At 47.9% G+C, this 23155-nt stretch overlaps 1 protein-coding gene across 2 annotated transcripts in view; it reads right to left on the minus strand.

Annotated features, from left to right (window-relative positions):
- Positions 1–23155, minus strand: part of enpp6 (ectonucleotide pyrophosphatase/phosphodiesterase 6) — a 111014-nt gene that overhangs the window by 82803 nt on the left and 5056 nt on the right. The window contains exons 2-3 of one of the 2 annotated variants that reach the window (XM_072515862.1): positions 21765–21944; positions 6950–7061 (exon numbers count right to left, since the gene is read on the minus strand). In XM_072515862.1, coding sequence (XP_072371963.1) covers positions 6950–7061; positions 21765–21944 — 292 coding nt within the window. The remainder of the gene's footprint in view (positions 1–6949; positions 7062–21764; positions 21945–23155) is intronic. The other variant, XM_072515863.1, reaches the window with a different exon arrangement.

Here is a 23155-nt window from a genome sequence, read left to right on the forward strand (position 1 = left end):
TCCTGTGAAATGAGACAGGATTGATTAATGATCTCATAGTTACGGATCCTCTCGGAAGGAGCGATCACAATATGGTGGAATTTAAAATACAGATGGAGGGTGAGAAGGTAAAATCAAACACTAATGTTTTGTGCTTAAACAAAGGAGATTACAATGGGGTGAGAGAAGAACTAGCTAAAGTAGACTGGGAGCAAAGACTTTATGGTGAAACAGTTGATGAACAGTGGAGGACCTTCCAAGCGAATTTTCACAGTGCTCAGCAAAGGTTTATACCAACAAAAAGGAAGGACGGCAGAAAGAGGGAAAATTGACCGTGGATATCGAAGGAAATAAGGGAGAGTATCAAAATGAAGGGAAAAGCATGCAAAGTGGCAAAGATTAGTGGGAGACTAGAGGACTGGGAAATCTTAAGGGGGCAACAGAAAGCTACTCAAAAAGCTATAAAGAAGAGTAAGATAGATTATGAGAGTAAACTTGCTCAGAATATAAAAGCATAGAGTAAAAGTTTCTACAAATATATAAAACAAAAAAGAGTGGCTAAGGTAAATATTGGTCCTTCAGAGGATGAGAAGGGAGATTTAATAATGGGAGATGAGGAAATGGCTGAGGAACTATACAGGTTTTTTGGGTCGGTCTTCACAGTGGTAGACACAAATAACATGCCAGTGACTGATGGAAATCAGGCTATGATGGGTGAGGACCTTGAGATGATTGTTATCACGAAGGAGGTAGTGATGGGCAAGCTAATGGGGCTAAAGGTAGACTAGTCTCCTGGCCCTGATGGAATGCATCCCAGAGTGCTAAAAGAGATGGCTAGGGAAATTGCAAGTGCACTAGTGATAATTTACCAAAATTCACTAAATTCTGGGGTGGTCCCGGTGAATTGGAAATTAGCAAACGTGACACCACTGTTTTAAAAAGGAGGTAGGCAGAAAGCGGGTAATTAGAGGCCAGTTAGCTTAACTTCGATAGTAGGGAAGAAGCTGGAATCTATCATCAAGGAAGAAATAGCGAGGCATCTGGATGGAAATTGTCCCATTGGGCAGACACAGCATGCGTTCATAAAGGGCAGGTCGTGCCTAACTAATTTAGTGGAATTATTTGAGGACATTACCAGTGCGGTAGATAACGGGGAGCCAATGGATGTGGTATATCTGGATTGCCAGAAAGCTTTTGACAAGGTGCCACACAAAAGGTTGCTGCATAAGATAAAGATGTATGGCGTTAACGGTAAAGTAGCAGCATGGATCGAGGATTGGTTAATTAATAGAAAGCAAAGAATGGGGATTAATGGGTGTTTCTCTGGTTGGCAATCAGTAGCTAGTGGTGTCCCTCAGGGATCAGTGTTGGGCCCACAATTGTTCACAATTTACATAGATGATTTGGAGTTGGGGACCAAGTGCAATGTGTCCAAGTTTGCAGACGACACTAAGATGAGTGGTAAAGCAAAAAGTGCAGAGGATACCGGAAGTCTGCAGAGGGATTTGGATAGGTTAAGTGAATGGGCTATGGTCTGGCAGATGGAATACAATGTTGACAAATGTGAGGTTATCCATTTTGGTAGGAATAGCAGCAAAAGGGATTATTATTTAAATGATAAAATATTAAAACATGCTGCTGTGCAGAGAGACCTGGGTGTGCTAGTGCATGAGTTGCAAAATGTTGGTTTACAAGTGCAACAGGTGATTAAGAAGGCAAATAGAGTTTTGTCCTTCATTGCTAGAGGGATGGTGTTTAAGACTAGGGAGGTTATGCTGCAACTGTATAAGGTGTGAGTGAGGCCACACCTGGAGTATTGTGTTCAGTTTTGGTCTCCTTACCTGAGAAAAGACGTACTGGCACTGGAGGGTATGCAGAGGAGATTCACTAGGTTAATCCCAGAGTTGAGGGGTATGTTTACGAGGAGCGTTGAGTAGACTGGGATTGTACTCGTTGGAAATTAGAAGGATGCGGGGGGATCTTATAGAAACATATAAAATTATGAAGGGAATAGATAGGATAGATGTGGGCAAGTTGTTTCCACTGGCGGGTGAAAGCAGAACTAGGGGGCATAGTCTCAAAATAAGGGGAAGTAGATTTAGGACTCAGTTTAGGAGGAACTTCTTCACCCATAGGGTTGTGAATCTATGGAATTCCTTGCCCAGTAAATCACCTGAGGCTCCTTCATTAAATGTTTTAAAGATAAAAATAGATAGTTTTGTGAACAATAAAGAGATTAAGGGTTATGGTGTTCGGGCCGGAAAATGGAGCTGAGTCCACAAAAGATCAGCCATGATCTCATTGAATGGTGGAGCAGGCTCGAGGGGCCAGATGGCCTACTCCTGCTCCTAATTCTTATGTTCTTATGTCCTTCAGCCACATTTCACCCCACTGACCATAATATGGTGAGTGTGAAAGGGTTGAACCCTGGGGAGGGGCGGGGGGGGTGGGGGGGTGAACAACACCAATGGCGCAATGGCAGACACAGAGCGAAAACTCTGCCACCATTAATGCCAGGCAGGAGTGTGTGGATCCGGGACTGCGAGACTGAAAACCTGATGCTCATCGGCAACGAGCTTCCACGCTTGTATTTGGTCCTGACACTGTCCGATACTATCTAAAGAAACCAACGAGCTCTCATCACATTCACACCCATCAGACTGCAGGGTTTTGACTCCCCGAAATGTGAGCCGAAGATCTTTGGAATACTCCAGAAGCTTCGCGAGTTATTGAACCCCGAACCCACTCCCATACCTCTGACTTAGTGGAGCAGTCATCAGGACATTTCAAATCCATGGAATCCCTACAGTGCAAGAGGAGGCCATTCAGCCCATTTGAGTCTGCCCCAACCTCCCGAAAGATTGCCCTACCTAGGCCCACTCCACCTCACTATCCGCAGCCCCAACTAACCTGTACATCTTTGGAGAGTGGAAGGAAAACTGAGCACCCGGAGGAAACCCACGCAGACACAGGCCGAAAGTGAAAAATCGACAGAGACCATCACCCAAGGCCGGAATCGAACCCGGGTCCCTGGTGCTGTGAGGCAGTAAGTGAAACATTAACCAGCTTGGGCACAGTAACTGTGCAGCATCGCATGGTATAGAAAATCTTGGGACGGGAATTCTTGAGCCAATGTGCCTTAATAACATCTAAAGGTTCTGTTTGGCTAGAGGAGATGTTGGATTTCATTCCACAAGTGACTTTTTCCCAGGAAAGATACAGAAATGGTTCAACATGGCAGACGGTGGAATAAATTACTGGAGGTTTTCATGCAGGAGGGAGGATGAGAGGCAGGAAGGTCCTTTGTTCAGAGGGATCCTGGAGACAATCTCTTGAAAAGGCAATGCACCACATCCCAGTCACTCACTTACCAACAATCTCTAACAATCGCAACTCATATTTCACATTCATAGCTTCACTGCACCCTCACACTCCGAGCACTGCTGCCAGCCTCTGCGCCACATCTCACAGTTTGGACATATTGCCAGCACTCGCTGACACACTTTCTTCCTTCTTGCAGAGCAATGCGACCCAATCAGAGGGAGCAGCACCTAACAAACAGGAGACAGGCACAGCTGAATGTCTTTGCAGCTGGCTTCCAGCCAGCCCAGGCCATGCTGGCGTGCAGCTCCATGTAGGGCCTTCGTGACCCAGAGCTGCTCGAGGCCAATCATCCGCAATATCCCCCACTAAAAGGCAGCAGCCCCCTGCCAGGCATACTGCAGCCACTGGGGTTGTGCTGTGTAAGAGCACTAGGACACGAAAAGCACACGAAAATCAGACACCAAGAGGGCAATTCAACCAAAACAATTCTGTGTCCGAATTCGGGTGCGTTTAGCAGGGTGTTCAACAGCACTTTACTGTATTTTTGCCTCAGCGAGGAACGCCCTGTCGAAGCCACACTTAGTTATTTGCTGCACTGGCCAGCTCAGCTCTCTAGTGCAGGAAGACAACTCGGAGATTGGGGAGCCATTTTTAAAGGGAGCCCTGATCTTTTGAAAGTGAAATGAAAATGAAAATCGCTTGTCACAAGTAGTCTTCAAATGAAGTTACTGTGAAAAGCCCTTAGTCGCCACATTCCGGCGCCTGTTCGTGGAGGCTGGTCCCTAAGCTGCCCCCCTGTAGCATCAGGACCCAGCCACTCCACCCAACCTATATCTTCCAGGGTCCTTGAGCAACCCCCTCCCTACCCCACCTCACCCCCCACACCAAGTCACCCCCAGGCCCAACCCCTGGCACAGGCAACCTGGCACCCAGGCACTGCCAGCCTGGCATCCAGACAGTGCCCAATACCAGCCCAGTAGTGCCAGCTGGGCATCCTGGCAGCACCTGGGTGGTACTGTCAGGGTGCCTGGGTAGCAGTGCCAAGGTACCAGGCTGGCAGTGCCAAGGTGCCCAGGTGCCACCCTGCCCAAAGCCTGACCACCTGGGAGTCTCCAATTGCCTGAGAGACCTCTCCCGGTGCCAATCTGACTGGTCCACATTTTTTGGGCCAGTACTAAACAGCGAGTTTCTCCCAGGCGCATCTGGTGAATCTCGGGCCCTGGGAGAATCCAGTGATTGCATATTTAAATGAACTTAATGGCTCATTTAAACATGCATATCTGGATCACGCCCAGTGGGGACGAACTCCAGACCGTGACATCTCGCGAGACTCCGTGAAATCTCGTGAGACATTTTGAGCCCCGTGAATCTCGCAAGAGATTTCTCGTGAGATTCAATGGCCCCGTCCCGACACCAAGTCGGGAGCAGCAAGGCCGCTGAATCATGCCACAAGGGACTGTGCAATGAAGGTTACTTAACATGGCACGGAGTATTGGAAAGTTTGTTTGATAAAGTTGTTTTGGGTGTATTGCTTTAAATCAGCTTTTATTGCAGCAGTGTGTCACAGAAGACAATGTGATTGTCAGTAACAAAGGAAAGGTGAGGTGAGGTACTGTTGTTAATGGCGATAACAGAAACCTGGCACAAAAAAAGGAGTGGACTGCGGACTAAATATTCTTGGATACAAGGTGTTCCGGAAAGATAGGGAAGAAAAGAAAGGTGAAGGAGTGGCAGTTTTGATTAAGAGGAATCTCACAGTGCTGGAGAGAGAGGATGTCCGAGTGGACAGAATCTTTCCCATTCGAGTGAAGAAACAATCGAAGTAGCATTTCACTACTGAGTGTATTCTATGGACCTCCAACTAGTGGGGAAGAGATATAGAGGAACAAATTGTAAAGAGGTGCAAATCTATAATATACTTATAATGGGGTACATTGGCTGTTCTAATTTAGACTGGGATAGTGATAGCGTTCAGGGTAGAGAGAGATGGAAGAATTTCTGAAATGTGTTCAGGAGCATTTTCAGGATCAGTGGCTGGAATTCTCCGCTCATTGCAATTCAATTTTCCCGCCGGCAACACAGCCCCACCAGTGGGTTTTGTGGCGGCATGGGGTAGTTACAATGAGAAATCCCATAGACAACCAGCGGGATGATAGAATCCCATCGCTAGCGAACGGCGCGCGGCCAAGCAAGTACGTGGCTGGGGAACCGGAGAATCGTGCTCATGGTATGTTTTCAACCCAATGAACATGGAGGCATTTCTGGCTCTGGTTCTTGAAATGAGGTGGGTCAAGTTGAACAAGTATCAGTCGAGGAAAATCTAGGGGACACTGATCATAGTATTATTTGGTTTCGGTTAGCTATGAAAATGATCAAAGAACAATCCAGAGTAAAAATAATTAATTGGGGGAGAACCAATTTCAATGAGACAAGAACAGATCCTGCACAGATTAATGGGAACGGAGATCAGCAAGCAAAAGCAAAGCTATAATTGAACAATGTGCTGCCTTTAAAAAGGAGGTAGTTTGGGTACAGGTCAGGTACATTACCATGAAAGAGAAAGATAGGACAACAAGGGCGGCAAGGTAGCACAGCGGTTAGCACTGTTGCTTCACAGCTCCAGAGTCCCAGGTTTGATTCCCGGCTTGGGTCACTGTCTCTGAGGAGTCTGCACGTTCTCCCTGTGTCTGCGTGGGTTTCCTCCAGGTGCTCCGGTTTCCTCCCACAGTCCAAAGATGTGCATATTAGGTGGATTGGCCATGCTAAATTGTCCTTGGTGTCCAAAAAGTTTAGGTGGGGTTACGGGGATAGGGTGGAGGTGTGGGCTTAAGTAGGGTGCTCTTTCCAAGGTCCAGTGGGGATTCGATGAGCCAAATGGCCTCTTTCTACACTGTAAATTGTATGATTCTATGAATTTCAGGGCTCCCTGGATATTAAAAGCAAATGGAAGCAAAAAGGGGCACATATGATAGATGCCTGGTTCATAACATATGCAGAATGTAGAAAGTTCAGTGGAGGAAGTAAAAATAAACAAGGGCAACAAAGAGAGAGCGTGAGAAGATACGAGCAGCTAACACAAAAGAGAATGCAAAAATCCTCTATAATTATACAAATAGTGAAACGGTGGTAAAAGAAGGAGTGGAGCTAGTTAGGGACATTTATAAAAGTGAAGTCCCACATCCTTGAAACCAGCCACATGGACAGAGTGGTGAAGCAAGGGCTGTACTCCTTCGCGAGAGGAAGGTCAAGAGGAGAGATAGTCGAAGTGTTCAAAATCATGGGAGGTCGGGACAGAGTCGATAGGGAGAAACTGTCACATTGGTGGAAAGATCGCCAGCTCGGGGGGCACAAATCGAAAATGAATGGGGAAAAACCTTTTTAACACGAGAGAAGTGGAATGCACAGTCTGAAAAGGCACAGGATTCACATTCAGTAATAACTCTCAAAAGGGAATCGGTTAACATTTGAAGGAAAAATATTGCAGAGCTTTGGAAAATGAAAGGGGAAGCGAGACTAGTTGAATTGATTTTCCAGACAGCTAGCATGGGCTGAATGGCCTCCTTCTGTGCTGTAACCATCCTATGCTACTTTGACACTAAATTAAAGAACCAGTAGATTCCTAATATGGAAATTCACAATGTCCTACCTCAAAACATCAATGGCGTCTGAAACAGCAGTTGTAAAGTCTCTGTCCGATGGATAAGAATAGTAGTTTCGGCAGTATGTAGGCCTGACACGCCGAATCTCAACTTCACAGCCTGATTTTTAAAAGAACAACATTATTAATTCAGTAGGTTTCTTGTTTTAAAAGCTTAGCTCCTATTTACCCATCAACAGCGAGTTCCCCTTCTGCGAATGCTCGATTTTAAAATTCTCATCTCGACCCCTGAAACCTCTTGCAGCCTAGAGCCCTCGGAGATAACTGGGGCTCTGGATATTCTGGCATGTTGCACATCCCAGATTTTAATTGTTCCTCTGTTGGCAGCCATGCCTTCACCTGCCTCGGCCAACCATACGCTTTGGAATTCCCTCCCTTTCTAATTCTCCAGCACTCCTAACCAATTAAGATTTTCTGTAAAACCTGTGCATTTCATCAAACATTTAGTCAGCTTGCTAGTGACATGGACATGATCAGACAATTGAATGTACTTTCTCCTTCATTCTTTCATGGAATGTGGGCATCGCTAACGAGGCCACTATCTGTTCCCCATCCCTAATTGCCCTTGAACTGGGTGACTTGCTCGGACATCTTTTAAGGAAGTTAAGAATCAACCACATTGCTGTGGCTCTGGAGTCACATGTCGGCCAGACCAGGTAAGGAGGGCAGATTTCCTTCCCTAAAGGTCATTAGTGAACCAGATGGATAGTTACAACAATTGACAATGGTTTCCTGGCCATTATTAGACTTTTAATTCCAGACGGTTTGTTTACTGGATTCAAGTGACGGCATGGTAGTACAGTGGGTTGCACTGTTGCTTCACAGCTCCAGGGTTCCAGGTTCGATTCCCGGCTTGGGTCACTGTCTGTGTGGAGTCTGCAAGTTCTCCCTGTGTCTGCGTGGTTTTCCTCCGGGTACTCCGGTTTCCTCCCACAAGCCCGAAAGACATGCTGTTAGGTGAATTGGATATTCTGAATTCTTCCTCTGTGTACCCAAACAGGCGACGGAATGTGGCAACTAGGGGCTTTTCACAGTAACTTCATTGCAGTGTTAATGTAAGCCTACTTGCGACAATAAAGATTATTAAAAGTTCCACTGTGGTGGAATTCGAATCCAGGTCCCCAGAACATTCCTCTGGGCCCTGATGCTTGCCCATCAAGTTTTCATTATCTTTACAGTAGAAACTTGCTCTCATCTGCCATATGATCAAGAATGGCAGGTCGTGAACCATCCGACATTTTAAAAATGGCCGCCCAGCAACGATATCACTCTGCGGGTAGCCTAAACAAGCAGAGAGTGGGACTGGCAGCCTTCAGTGGGTGGTACTCCCACCCCTGAGAGCTGCCAGCAAGTAGCCACAACATCACCTGAACTCAGTAGTGGGGGCTGTTGCGACCGCGAACAGACCCACCAAGAACACAGTCCTGGGTCTCGGAGGAGACATACTCAGCTAAATCCTGGATGTTTGGATGGAGATGGATCAGGCACCCTGGGAGAGCTGGGAGGGGTGTCTTTTGGAGGCCAGGTGAGGAGGCACAAAGGGCTGGGGGGAGGCGCGTTGCTGCAGATGCACACAGAGCATCTCCCAAATGATGGCCACCCCCTTCATTCCTGATTTTTCACCTCAGATGGTGCAAAAGCAAACTCTGGTATTGTGACTATTCCTCAATTTACAGTGCCTTTTCACTCCCATTTCTTTTGGTGTCGCTGCACAGTGCAGCATCTGACGTCTGCTCATAGAGCTCTGCCTATACAGCTGTGGAACTGGGAGGTATGATTTTGATTTGATTTATTGTCACATGTACCGAAGTACGGTGAAAAATATTTTTCTGCGGCCGAGGGAATGTACATAGTACGTACATAGTAGACAAAAAAGAATAATCGACAGAGTACTGTCAGGCAGTACTGGCTGTCAGGCAGAAGGCAGAGAGTTGAGATAAAAGGTTCTTTTTCGGAATGGCAACCGGTGACGTGTGGTGTCCCGCAGGGTTCAGTGTTGGGGCCACAGCTGTTCTCTTTATATATTAACGATCTAGATGACGGGACTGAGGACATTCTGGCTAGGTTTGCCGATGATACGAAGATAGGTGGAGGGGCAGGTAGTCTGGAGGAGGTGGGGAGGCTTCAGAAAGATTTAGACAGTTTAGGAGAGTGGTCCAAGAAATGGCTGATGAAATTCAACGTGGGCAAGTGCGAGGTCTTGCACTTTGGAAAAAAGAATAGAGGTGTGGACTATTTTCTAAACGGTGATAAAATTCATAATGCTGAAGTGCAAAGGGACTTGGGAGTCCTAGTCCAGGATTCTTTAAAGGTAAACTTGCAGGTTGAGTCCGTAATTAAGAAAGCAAATGCAATGTTGTCATTCATCTCAAGAGGCTTGGAATATAAAAGCAGGGATGTACTTCTGAAGCTTTATAAAGCATTAGTTAGGCCCCATTTAGAATACTGTGAGCAATTTTGGGCCCCACACCTCAGGAAGGACATACTGGCACTGGAGCGGGTCCAACGGAGATTCACACGGATGATCCCAGGAATGGTAGGCCTAACATACGATGAACGTCGGAGGATCCTGAGATTATATTCATTGGAGTTTAGGAGGTTGAGGGGAGATCTAATAGAAACTTACAAGATAATGAATGGCTTAGATAGGGTGGATGTAGGGAAGTTGTTTCCATTAGCAGGGGAGACTAGGACCCGGGGGCACAGCCTTAGAATAAAAGGGAGTCACTTTAGAACAGAGATGAGGAGAAATTTCTTCAGCCAGAGAGTGGTGGGTCTGTGGAATTCATTGCCACAGAGGGCGGTGGAGGCCGGGACGTTGAGTGTCTTTAAGACAGAAGTTGATAAATTCTTGATTTCTCGAGGAATTAAGGACTATGGAGAGAGTGCGGGTAAATGGAGTTGAAATCAGCCATGATTGAATGGTGGAGTGGACTCGATGGGCCGAATGGCCTTATTTCCAATCCTATGTCTTATGGTCTTATGGTACATTGACAAATGGTACATCGATAAATAGTGATTGGTTACAGTGCGGAACAAGAGCCAAACAAAGCAAATACATAAGCAACAGTAGCATAGGGCGTCGTGCATAGTGTCTTACAGGGAACAGATCAGTCCGAGGGAGAGTCGTCGAGGAGTGTAGTAGCTGTGGGGAAGAAGCTGTTCCCATGCTTGGATGTGCGGGTCTTCAAACTTCTGTACCTTCTGCCTGATGGAAGAAGGCAAAGCCTGGGTGGGAGGGGTCTCTGATAATTCTGTCTGCCTTCTTGAGGCAGCGGGAGGTGTAGACAGAATCAATGTGGGGGTGGCAAGCTTGTGTGATGAGTTGAGCTGAGTTCACCACACTCTGCAGTTTCATGCGATCTTGGACCGAGCAGTTGCCATACTAAGCTGTGATGCAGCCGGATAGGATGCTCTCTATGGCACATCTGTAGAGGTTTGTGAGAGTCGATGCAGACATGCCAAATTTCTTTAGCTTCCGTAGGAAGTAGAGACATTGTTGGGCTTTCCTGACTGTTGCATCGACGTGAGTGGACCGGGACAGACTGTTGGTGATGGTGACCCCCAGGAACTTAAAGCTAGCGACCATCTCCACTTTGGAGCCATTGTTGCAAACACGGGGGGATTGTCGTGCTACGCTTCCTGAAGTCAATGATCAGTTCCTTGGTCTGGTGTGGTGATGACATCCCAGTCACTCACCTACCAACAATCTCAAACAATCAAAATTCATACTTCACATTCAGAGCTTCACTGCACCCTCACACACCGAGCACTGCTGCCAGCCTCTGAGCCACATCTCACAGTTTGAACATATTGTCAGCTACTTAACCAAGGCATCATTTAAAAAAACCGCACAGCACTCCCTGACACTCTTTCCTCCCTCTTGCAGGGCAAAGTGACCCAATCAGAGGGAGCAGCACCTAACAAACAAGAGACAGGCACAGCTGAATGTCTTTGCAGCTGGCTTCCAGCCAGCCCAGGCCATGCTGGCGTGCAGCTCCATGTAGGGCCTTCGTGACCCAGAGCTGCTGGAGTTTCCACTGGCAATATTCCACTTGCCCACTACAGTATGAGCAATGTAATATTTGGTGCAATTGGTTGGTTAACAAGCTAATTGCAGGACCTCCGGGTGCGGCGATGACCAGCTAAGTCGCACGTTTCGGCAGCTCCCGGTGGAACGGACTTTTGGGCTCTTAATAAGAGCCCCAACGGTAATTTTAATGGCTAAAAGCACTGTGCGGTAAACCAGAAGGGAATCCCCACTGGACACGGATGGAAAAAGGAGAGGAAAGTGGCCGGATTGCGGTGGATCCTTTAGAGCAGCGGCAAGGAAGGCAAGCAAAAACCAAGATGGCGTCGGAAGGTGGCAGTTTAATATGGGGCCCTGAACAACACGAGTTCTTGAAGCGCTGCGTGGAAGAACTTAAAAAGGAGATGAAGAAGGAGCTGTTGGCCCCGATATTACAGGCGATTGAAGGGCTAAAGGATGAGCAAAAGACCCAGGAGCAGGAGCTTCGGGTCGTGAAGGCAAAGGCTGCCGAGAACGAGGACGATATACAGGGCCTGGTGGTGAAGACGGAGATGCACGAGGCACACCATAAAAGGTGTGTGGAAAGGCTGGAGGTGCTGGAGAATAATGCGAGGAGGAAGAATTTAAGGATTCTTGGACTTCCTGAGGGTGCAGAGGGGGCGGACGTCGGGCATATGTGAGCACGATGCTGCACTCGTTAATGGGATCGGAGGCCCCGACGGGTCCGTTGGAGGTGGAGGGAGCCTATCGAGTTATTTCGCGAAGACCGAGGGCTGGAGAAATTCCCCGAGCCATAGTGGTGAGATTTCTCCGATAAAAGGACAGAGAGATGGTCCTCAGATGGGCAAAGAAAACTCGGAGCAGTAGGTGGGAGAACACGGTGATCCGCGTATATCAGGATTGGAGTGCGGAGGTGGCGAGAAGGAGGGCGAGCTTTAATTGGGCCAAGGCGGTGCTTCATAAAAGGTCAAATTTGGAATGCTGCAGCCGGCAAGACTGTGGGTCACACATCAAGGGAAACACCACTACTTTGAAACGGTGGATGAGGCATGGACATTTATTGTCGAAGAGAAATTGGAATAAGTGTGTTATATAAAAAAAAGAACGTTTGAGACAAAGTGGTGGGGCGAATATGGGGGGCGAAGAGGGGGGAAAAAGGGGGGAGAGGAGAGATGATTTTTAAGTTGTTAATCCTGCGACCCGGTAACTTTTCTCTCTTCCCCTTGTTGTGGGGGAGGGAGGGAGAGAGGTGGAGGAGCTGGGGGCGTCGGCCATTGGGGGCGGGGCCAAAAGGGAAGCGCGGGCTTTGTTCCCACGCTATGATAATTATGGCGGGAACAGGGAAGCAGGAAGGAGGGGGCGTCGCACAGTGCGAGCCGAGGTCACGGGGGAAGCCGAGGTCGGCCAGAGTTTGCTGACTTCGGGGAGCAACATGGGGGGTGCAATTACGCTAGTGGGGGATCTAGCGGGGGGGAGGGTGGGGGGGTTAACTGGGTTGCTGCTGCTGGGGAGAAGGGGGAGCTGGTATGGGGTGGGGTGGGCGGGGCGGGGGGCGCCACCTGGGGGGGGGACACAGCTACGTGGGAACCGGGTGAGGAGCTGGTTAAAAAAAAGGGGATGGCTAGTCGACAAGGGGGGGGGATAAAGAGCCCCCCACCCCGGCTGATCACGTGAAATGTGAGAGGGCTGAACGGGCCGATAAAGAGGGCACGGGTACTCGCACACCTAAAGAAACTTAAGGCAGATGTGGTTATGCTACAGGAGACGCATTTGAAACTGATAGACCAGGTCAGACTACGCAAAGGATGGGTGGGGCAGGTGTTTCATTCGGGGCTAGATGCGAAAAACAGGGGGGTGGCTATACTAGTGGGGAAGCGGGTAATGTTTGAGGCAAAGACCATAGTGGCGGATAGTGGGGGCAGATACGTGATGGTGAGTGGCAAATTACAAGGGGAGGCGGTGGTCTTAGTGAACGTATATGCCCCGAACTGGGATGATGCCAACTTTATGAGGCGCATGTTAGGACGTATCCCGGACCTAGAGGTGGGGAAGCTGGTAATGAGTGGAGATTTTAACACGGTGCTGGAACCAGGGCTGGACAGATCGAGGTCCAGGACCGGAAGGAGACCGGCAGCAGCTAGGGTGCTTAAGGACTTTATGGAGCAGATGGGAGGAGTAGACCCCTGGAGATTTAGTAGACCTAGGAGTAAGGAGTTTTCGTTTTTCTCCTATGTCCACAAAGTTTATTCACGGATAGACTTTATTGTTTTGGGAAGGGCGCTGATCCCGAAGGTGACGGGGACGGAATATACGGCTATAGCTATTTCGGATCACGCTCCACATTGGGTGGACTTGGAGATAGGGGAGGAAAAAGAACAGCGTCCACCCTGGAGAATGGACATGGGACTATTGGCGGACGAGGGGGTGTGCTTAAGGGTGAGGGGGTGTATTGAAAGGTACTTGGAACTCAATGATAATGGGGAGGTCCAGATGGGAGTGGTCTGGGAGGCGCTGAAGGCAGTGGTTAGAGGGGAGCTGATATCAATCAGGGCACATAAAGGAAAGCAGGAGGGTAGGGAACGGGAGCGGTTGCTGAAAGAACTTCTGAGGGTGGACAGGCAGTATGCGGAGGCACCGGAGGAGGGACTATACAGGGAAAGGCAAAGGCTACATGTAGAATTTGATTTGCTGACTACGGGTAATGCAGAGGCACAGTGGAGGAAGGCACAGGGTGTACAGTACGAATAGGGGGAGAAGGCGAGCAGGTTGCTGGCCCACCAACTGAGGAAAAGGGGAGCAGCGAGGGAGATAGGGGGAGTGAGAGATGAGGAGGGAGAGATGGAGCGGGGAGCGGAGAGAGTGAATGGAGTGTTCAAGGCATTCTATGAAAGATTATATGAAGCTCAGCCCCCGAATGGGAAGGAGAGAATGATGTGTTTTCTGGACCAGCTGGAATTTCCTCAGGTGGAGGAGCAGGAGAGGGTGGGACTGGGAGCACAGATTGAAACGGAGGAAGTAGTGAAAGGAATTAGGAGCATGCAGGCGGGGAAGGCCCCGGGACCAGACGGATTCCCAGTTGAATTTTATAGGAAATATGTGGACTTGCTGGCCCTGCTACTGATGAGAACCTTTAATGAGGCGAGGGAAAGGGGGCAGCTGCCCCCGACTATGTCAGAGGCAACGATATCACTCCTCCTAAAGAAGGAAAAAGACCCGCTGCAATGCGGGTCCTATAGGCCTATTTCCCTCCTGAACGTGGACGCTAAGATTCTGGCCAAAGTAATGGCAATGAGGATAGAGGATTGTGTCCCGGGGGTGGTCCATGAGGACCAAACTGGGTTTGTGAAGGGGAGGCAGCTGAATACGAATATACGGAGGCTGCTAGGGGTAATGATGATGCCCCCACCAGAGGGGGAAGCGGAGATAGTGGTGGCGATGGATGCCGTGAAAGCATTTGATAGAGTGGAGTGGGATTATTTGTGGGAGGTGCTGAGGAGATTCGGCTTTGGAGATGTGTATATTAGATGGGTACAGCTGCTGTATAGGGCCCCGATGGCGAGCGTAGTCACGAATGGACGGGGGTCTGAATATTTTCAGCTCCATAGAGGGACGAGGCAGGGATGTCCTCTGTCCCCATTATTGTTTGCACTGGCGATTGAGCCCCTGGCAATAGCATTGAGGGGTTCCAGGAAGTGGAGGGGAGTATTCAGGGGAGGAGAAGAACACCGGGTATCTCTGTATGCGGACGATTTGTTGTTATATGTGGCGGACCCGGCGGAGGGGATGCCAGAGATAATGCGGATACTTGGGGAGTTTGGAGTTTTTTCAGGGTATAAATTGAACATGGGGAAAAGTGAGTTGTTTGTGGTGCATCCAGGGGAGCAGAGCAGAGAAATAGAGGACTTACCGTTGAGGAAGGTAACAAGGGACTTTCGGTACTTGGGGATCCAGATAGCCAAGAATTGGGGTACATTGCATAGGCTAAATTTAACGCGGTTGGTGGAGCAGATGGAGGAGGACTTTAAGAGATGGGACATGGTGTCCCTGTCACTGGCAGGGAGGGTGCAGGTGGTTAAAATGGTGGTCCTCCCGAGATTCCTTTTTGTGCTTCAGTGCCTCCCAGTGGTGGTCACGAAGGCTTTTTTTAAAAGAATTGAGAAGAGTATTATGAGTTTTGTGTGGGCCGGGAAGACCCCGAGAGTGAGGAGGGGATTCTTGCAGCGTAGTAGGGATAGGGGGGGGCTGGCACTACCGAGCCTAAGTGAGTACTACTGGGCCGCCAATATCTCAATGGTGTGCAAGTGGATGGGAGAAGAGGAGGGAGCGGCGTGGAAGAGATTGGAGAGGGCGTCCTGCAGGGGGACTAGCCTACAAGCTATGGTGACGGCGCCGTTGCCGTTCTCACCGAAGAAATACACCACAAGCCCGGTGGTGGTGGCTACACTGAAAATTTGGGGGCAGTGGAGACGGTATAGGGGAAAGACGGGAGCCTCGGTGCGGTCCCCGATAAGAAATAACCATAGGTTTGTTCCGGGGAGAATAGATGGGGGATTTGGAGCATGGCAAAGAGTAGGGGTAACACAATTGAGAGATCTGTTCGTAGATGGGACGTTTGCGAGTCTGGGAGCGCTGACGGAAAAATATGGGTTGCTCCAAGGGAATGCATTTCGGTATATGCAACTGAGGGCTTTTGCGAGGCAACAGGTGAGGGAATTCCCGCAGCTCCCGATGCAGGAGGTGCAGGATAGAGTGATCTCAAAGACATGGGTGGGGGACGGTAAGGTGTCAGACATATATAGGGAAATGAGGGACGAGGGGGAGATCATGGTAGATGAGCTGAAAGGGAAATGGGAAGAAGAGCTGGGGGAGGAGATTGAGGAGGGGCTGTGGGCGGATGCCCTAAGTAGGGTAAACTCATCGTCCTCGTGTGCCAGGCTAAGCCGGATACAATTTAAGGTGTTACACAGGGCGCATATGACTGGAGCACGGCTCAGTAAATTTTTTGGAGTAGAGGATAGGTGTGCGAGATGCTCGAGAAGCCCAGCGAATCATACCCACATGTTCTGGTCATGCCCGGCACTACAGGGGTTTTGGGTGGGGGTGGCAAAGGTGCTTTCGAAGGTGGTGGGGGTCCAGGTCGAAACAAGCTGGGGGCTGGCTATATTTGGGGTTGCAGAAGAGCCGGGAGTGCAGGAGGCGAAAGAGGCTGATGTTTTGGCCTTTGCGTCCCTCGTAGCCCGGCGCAGGATATTGTTAATGTGGAAGGAAGCCAAGCCCCCGGGTGTGGAGACCTGGATAAATGACATGGCAGGGTTTATAAAGTTGGAACGGATTAAGTTCGTTCTAAGGGGGTCGGCTCAAGGGTTCACCAGGCGGTGGCAACCGTTCGTCGAATACCTCACAGAAAGATAGAGGGAATGGAAAAGAAGAAGACAGCAGCAGTAACCCGGGGGGGGGGGGGGGGGGGGGGGGGGAGGAATCAGAAGGACTCTCAGGGATGTTATTGCGTATGCATAGGTATTTGGTATTTGTATATTGGATTGTTGGATTGTATTTTTGGAGAGTATTTATCGTGGACAAGGCAGTTGCCATTTGGTTTTGTTTTTGATTTTGTTCATATATTATTTATTTATTTGTTTAAAACTGGCCATTGTTATTTATATTGTTTTATTGATGTATAAAGGAAACGCTCTGTACTGTTATGTTTGGCCAAAAAATCTTGAATAAAATATATCTTTTAAAAAAAACAAGCTAATTGCAGGCTAATGATTTTTTTTTAAATGAAAAGTAGGCTGACAACTTCGGCACATGCCTGCCTGCTGTTTTATGGGAAACCAACATATTGACATTGGGTTTCCAACCCGATCTCATCGTGCCGGAGTTTACACATGGATGGCAGTGGTCCAATTCGCAAACATTAAATTCTGGCTGTGGAATTTTCCCAATCAAATTCAAGAATCTTCACTAAGGTGTACATATCAGGAAATGTAAATTAGATTTAAATCAGGTGCAGAAAGAAAAGTAGGGATTGGGAATGTCAGGTGGGATTAAGGGAGCATGATAAAAAGAGGCTGGCAGAAAAAACAAGAAAGAATGGAATATTAATTTTTAAATAAAAGTCAGCAGGTTATATGGAAATAATTATAACTTATCATGGCAACATGTGACAAGTTGCAAATTATCACTAGTTGCTGGGATACTTGTACCACTCTGTCATTAACTTTGCAAAAATGAATCCAAATGGACCCCACCTTAGGCATCTAGGACTGGCATTTCATGCGGTAAGGTCCCTCTTAATTATGTCATTTATAGTCCAGACGTGAGACAACCCAGGAAGCGAAGAGACACTGCGGAATCTCATCCCTGCAGGTGGTAAATTGTTTCTGTAGGTTTTTAAACATTTAAGTATTCTTCACACTTTTCCTTTTTCTCTTAATCCAATATTATATCCCCTCTAACATAAAAACAAAAGATGCTGGAAATACTCAGCCGGCCTGGCAGCACCTGTGGAGAGAAACAGAGTTAACAGGTCGAGGGTGAACTTTCATCAGGACACACTTCCCTAAACATCCTGGTGAAAGGTCAGCTCGACATGAAAAGCGGGTGGAATGTTCCCATCCCGGCTGCGGCAGGTTTTATGGCGGGCGGACAGACACGCGGACGAGGAGAAAGCAGCGACGGGCAAAAAGACGAAACCAGCCGCTGAAAGAACAGTTTGTAATTCTCCTGTTGGCAGGTCATTGGCGGATCAGTTATCCCACTGTCTAGTGGCATGAACGCCATTTGCAATCATTAACATCTCATGAATGCTCATTAAAAAGGCTGCTCAAGGGAGCGTTATCGGTAGCACAGTAATCGGTAGCACTGTTGCTTCACAGCGGCAGGGTCCCGGGTCCCAGCTTGGGTCACTGTCTGTGCGGAGTCTGAACGTTCTCCCTATGTCTGCGCGGGTTTCCTCCGGGTGCTCCGGTTTACTCCCACAAGTCTCTTGAATCATTTTTTAAAAAATTATTTTTAAATATTTAGAGTACCCAATTATTTTTTCCAATTAAGGGGCAATTTAGCGTGGCCAATCCACCTCGCCTGCACATCTTTTGGGTTGTGGGTCGAAACCCACGCAGGCACGGGGAGAATGTGCAAACTCCACACGGACAGTGATCCAGGGCCGGGATTCGAACCCGGGTCCTCAGTGCCGTAGGCAACAGTGCTAACCACTGTGCCACCATGCTGCCCCAAGTCTCTTGAATAATAAGGGGATCAGGGGTTATGAGGAGTTGGCTGGGGTTCCCCCCGCCTGGGGGAATGGAGGGTGCGGGGGGCGCGGGCACGTGGCTGGCCTAGAAAAGGAGATGACTAGTCGGCTGGGAGGGCGGGTGGGGGGGGGATGATGCCCCCTGATCCGGCTGATAACTTGGAATGTGAGAGGCCTGAACGGGCCGGTCAAGAGGGCCCGTGAGTTTGCGCACCTGAAGGCACTGAAGGCAGATGTGGTTATGCTCCAGGAGACGCATTTGAGGGTGGCAGATCAGGTTAGGCTGAGAAAGGGGTGGGTAGGGCAGGTTTTCCACTCGGGGTTGGACGCAAAGAATCGAGGGGTGGCGATTTTGGTGGGGTAGCGTGTGTCGTTTGAGGCGCTGAACATCGTGGCAGACAATGGAGGTAGGTATGTGATGGTGAGTGGTAAGCTGCAGGGGGTGCGGGTGGTATTAGTGATTGTACATGCCCCGAATTGGGATGATGCCGGATTTATGCACCGCATGTTGGGCCGGATTCTGGACCTGGAGGCAGGGAGCTTGATAATGGGGATGGGGGGGACGGGTAAGAGGCCGGCGGCGGCCAAGGTGCTGAGGGGGTTTATGGACCAGATGGGGGGAGTGGACCCATGGAGGTTTGTCAGGCCGGGGGCCTGGGAGTTTTCTTTTTTTTCCCACATCCATAAAGCCTACTCTTCGTTATGAGCAGGGCACTAATTCCGAGGGTGGAGGGCATGGAGTATTCGGCCATAGCCATCTCAGACCATGCCCCACATTGGGTGGAGCTGGAGCTTGGGGAGGAGAGGGACCAGCGACGCTGTGGTGCCTGGATGTGGGCTTGCTGGCGGATGAGGTGAGCGGGCGGATCCGCGGGTATATTGAAAGCTATCTCGAGGCTAACGATAATGGGAAGGTGCAGGTGGGAGTGGTCTGGGAGGCGCTGAAGGTGGTGATTAGGAGAGAGCTAATCTCCACTAGTGGCCGAGTTTCACAAAAAGACGCAATGGTTTCAAAGATAGAAAAAGAGCAACTGCGAAGTTTAATTGGGCAACTGAATTGGTTAGGTAGACAGACTAGACCGCATGCGAGTTTTGATGTCTTAGAGTTGAGTACAAAAATGAATGATCCCAAAGTGGAAGACATAATAAGAGCAAATAAAGCGTTGGTCAAACTAAAAATGCAGGAGTGTGTTTTGAGCTTTCCCGTTTTCTGTGACCTTAGGCACTTGAAACTCAGTTTATAGTGATGCGTCCTATGCAAATTTATTTGATGGGGTTTCAAGCGCAGGAGGTTTTATAATTTTCCTTTTGGGGAACAATGGTAAATGTTGCCCTCTTGTGTGGGAAACAAAGAAAATAAGGAGAGTGGGCAAAAGCACTTTGGCTGCTGAGACGTTAAGCCTTGTAGAGGCGGTGGATATGTCAGTCTCAGATACTGACAGAAACATTGGGATTAGGGGATTTGGTAATATACCCATTGAATGTCACATTTACAATAAATTCCTGTGGGAAAATGTGCACTCTACAAAAAGTGTCAATGAAAAAAGGTTAAGGATAGACATCGCAAGTTTTAAGCAGATGTTGGACAGAGGGAAAACAGGAAAAATTAAATGGGTCGACAGTAACTATTAATTGTCAGACTGTTTTACAAAAAGAGAGGCTATTTCACAGAAACTTTTGGATATTGTTAATGAATTTCTGTGACTGCTTTTTCTTCTTCCAAAAATGAAAAAAAAAGAAGGGGGAAATTGCGTGTGTGTTTTTTGAGTTTCTTGTAATTTTGTTTTCACCTAATTATTTTTTTTTCTTCAAGGAAGGGGAGACTGTTAAGTAATGGGTTAAGAGACATTCCAATTAGTTGTCTCATTTATGTTTAAGTATCCAATAGTTGACACTGATATGTAAAGAGGCTTCGGGTGGCCTTTGTGTCAGGTGGTGTGATGATAGAGTTTTGTGCAGAGTCTGTTAAAGTGAAATAAAGGTGTTTGTGAAAAGGAGCAGAACCTTTGACTCTTTATACAACAGCAGCTAAACGTTTAACACGAGCTTGGAGGGGTTGGTGGAGGAGTTTGAGTGGCCCACCGGGAATGGGTTCCGGTATTTGCAGGTAAGGGATTTTGTCCGGAAGAAGGTACCGTCCTTTCCTCTTCTGCTATCCCAGGGGCTGCAGGACAAGGTGGTGTCAAGAACAGGGGTAGGGGAGGGTAAAGCATCAGAAATTTACAAGGAGCTGATGGATTGGCGGGGAGCCCCAATAGGCATATGAAGCGCAAGTGGGAGAAAGAGTTGAGTAGGGAGTTGGAGGCTGGACTGAGGAAGGAGGCTCTGAGGAGGGTGAATGCATCCCCATCGTGCGCTTGTTAGCCTTGTTCAATTTAAGGTGGTCCACAGGGTGCACATGACGGTGGCCAGAATGAGCTAGTTTTTTGAAGGGGTGGAAGCCAGGATGAGCTTGTTTTTTGAAGGAGTGGAAGATAGGTGTGGGCGTTGTGTGGGTGGACCCGCAAATCATGTCCATATGTTTTTGGCTTGTCCGAAGTTTGGGGGATTCTGGCAGGGGTTTGCCGACGTTATGTCAAAGATCTTGAAGATGAAGGTGGTCCCGAGTCCAAAAGTGGCAATCTTTGGAGTGCCAGGAGTACAGGGGGTGAGAGAGGCCGATGTTTTGGCCTTTGCCTCGCTGGTAGCCAGAGATGGATATTATTAGAATGGAGGGACTCGGGCCCCCGAGGGTGAGCGACGCTGGCAGAGTTTCTCAGGCTCGAAAAGATAAAGTTCGCCTTGAGAGGGTCTGTGGAGGGGTTTTCCCGGAGATGGCAGCCGTTCATCGACTTCTTTGGGAACAGTTGAGATGTCAGCAGTGGGAAGGGATAAAATGGGGAGGTAGGGTGTTAGGTATTCAGTTGACTTGCTTATTTGCAGCCCTGTTGGCTTGTTTTGTGATTGTGTTGGATGTGTAAATATATAAATGCCTCAATAATTTTTTTTTAAAAAAGAAGTAGGTTTCAAGGAGTTTCTGAAAGGTGGAAGGAAGTACAGAGGCAGAGAGGTGTCGGGGGGGAGGGGGGGCATTCCAGAGCTTAGGGCCTCGGGGAATGATGGTGAAGCCACCAACGGTGGAATGAATAAAATCAGAGATGCTCAGGAGGTCCGAATTAGATGGGCGCAGATTTCTCACAGGATTGGGGAACTTCAGACATACGGATACATTGACTGTAACGCTCTGACTCTATTTGCATCTTGTATCAGGGAAACAAGGTTTTTTTCTTGGCAACTACTGCCATATTACATTTGGCTCAAAAGAACTCAAGCAAGGAATGATAAAGCAAGGCCAAAGAAAGGGAGTTGGGGGAGTAGGGAAGATTATACGAAGTCCGCCTGAGTTTGCATACCAGTACCGCAGCTGTATTCATTCATTAATGTCGCTGTCACTGTCAATTGCCTGAACAACTTGGTGCTGGATTACATTAAAGTAATCAGGAAGATAATAGGGATAGGTTTGTGCAATGCCAAATACTAACCTGGCCAGTAATACATATAAACTGGTCTCTTATTCTTCATCATGGTCACCCAGAATGGTTCTGACGCATCCCACCACATAGGGAGTATGCTATCGTTGTTCCCACCAATTAAAAATGACTTGTTTGTTTGCTCATCCCACATATAATTTCCAATCATCTGATGCACATCACAATAGTGTCCTGGAGGAGAGACAGAGATCATAATAAACACACATATATCACTCTTTCATCCATAAATCTTCGGCCAGCCAATGTGGTGCTTGACATTTTTCACCAATTAACCAAAGTGTAATTGGCAATGAGACTTAATGATTTTAATTTTCCTTTTACAACTGGTCTAAACTATGCTCTTGGCTAACTTTAGGTAAAGTTAAGAGTCAATTAATCCAATTAATGATGTGCAAAAATACAAAGAGGCTCTGCCAAGTCATTATATTCACCACCCAGACAAATAAATTGGTTCACTGTCTGTGAGGGTTAGCACACTGAAAAAGACTCTTCACAAATTAAACATTTTGCTGAACTCACTGACTTTGTTAAGGTCAATTGTGGAACTTTACCACAGCTTGATAGAAATCTGCTGATTCAGCAGAGTTCAGGAATCAAACCTGTGGGAAATCTGAAAAAAATATCAAACCAAGCATGACTTGTCCTTTAGTCCCACGAGCCTGGTGTATGTTTAATCCTTTTAGTTTCTTCCTGGCGCATTTTTTACTCATTTCCACTCAGGTCACGGATCAGTTAACCTTTTGGCCTCGTCTAAAATTGGCCTCGATACTGGAAAGCTATTCCAAAAAATCAATAGAATATTTCACAACTTCAAACATTTAGCTTTCTCTCTTTTCTTAGATGTAGGGGCCGTTCGAAATAGGTCCATCAGCATCAGAAGAGCAGCACAGTTAGCACAGTGGTTAGCACTGCTGCTTCACAGCGCCAGGGACCCCGGTTCAATTCCAGCCTCGGGTGACTGTGTGGGGTTTCCACGTTCTCCCCGTGTCTGCGTGGGTTTCCTCCCACAAGTCCCGAAAGATGTGCTTGTTAGGTGAATTGGACATTCTGAATTCTCCCTCCGTGTACCCGAACAGGCGCCAGAGTGTGGCGACTCGGGGATTTTCACAGTAACTTCATTGCAGTGTTAATGTAAGCCTACTCGTGACATTAATAAAGATTATTATCTTTATGTTAGCAGTAAAAGTGTGAACTTTGACTTTAATGAAGCTGGGAAATTTTAAAAGTAATGATTGTAAAGTTAAGATTGCATATTGTGCTAAAGATAAGTTACTTCTTCAGATAATATGATCAATGCATTCTCTATTTGATCAGAGGAACCTAAAGATATGTGAATACATAGGGAATGTGACAGCTTTGTGTACTTAACTCTTCTCCATCAG

Source organism: Scyliorhinus torazame, chromosome 9, assembly GCF_047496885.1.
Source record: "Scyliorhinus torazame isolate Kashiwa2021f chromosome 9, sScyTor2.1, whole genome shotgun sequence".
Classification (NCBI taxonomy): domain Eukaryota; kingdom Metazoa; phylum Chordata; class Chondrichthyes; order Carcharhiniformes; family Scyliorhinidae; genus Scyliorhinus; species Scyliorhinus torazame.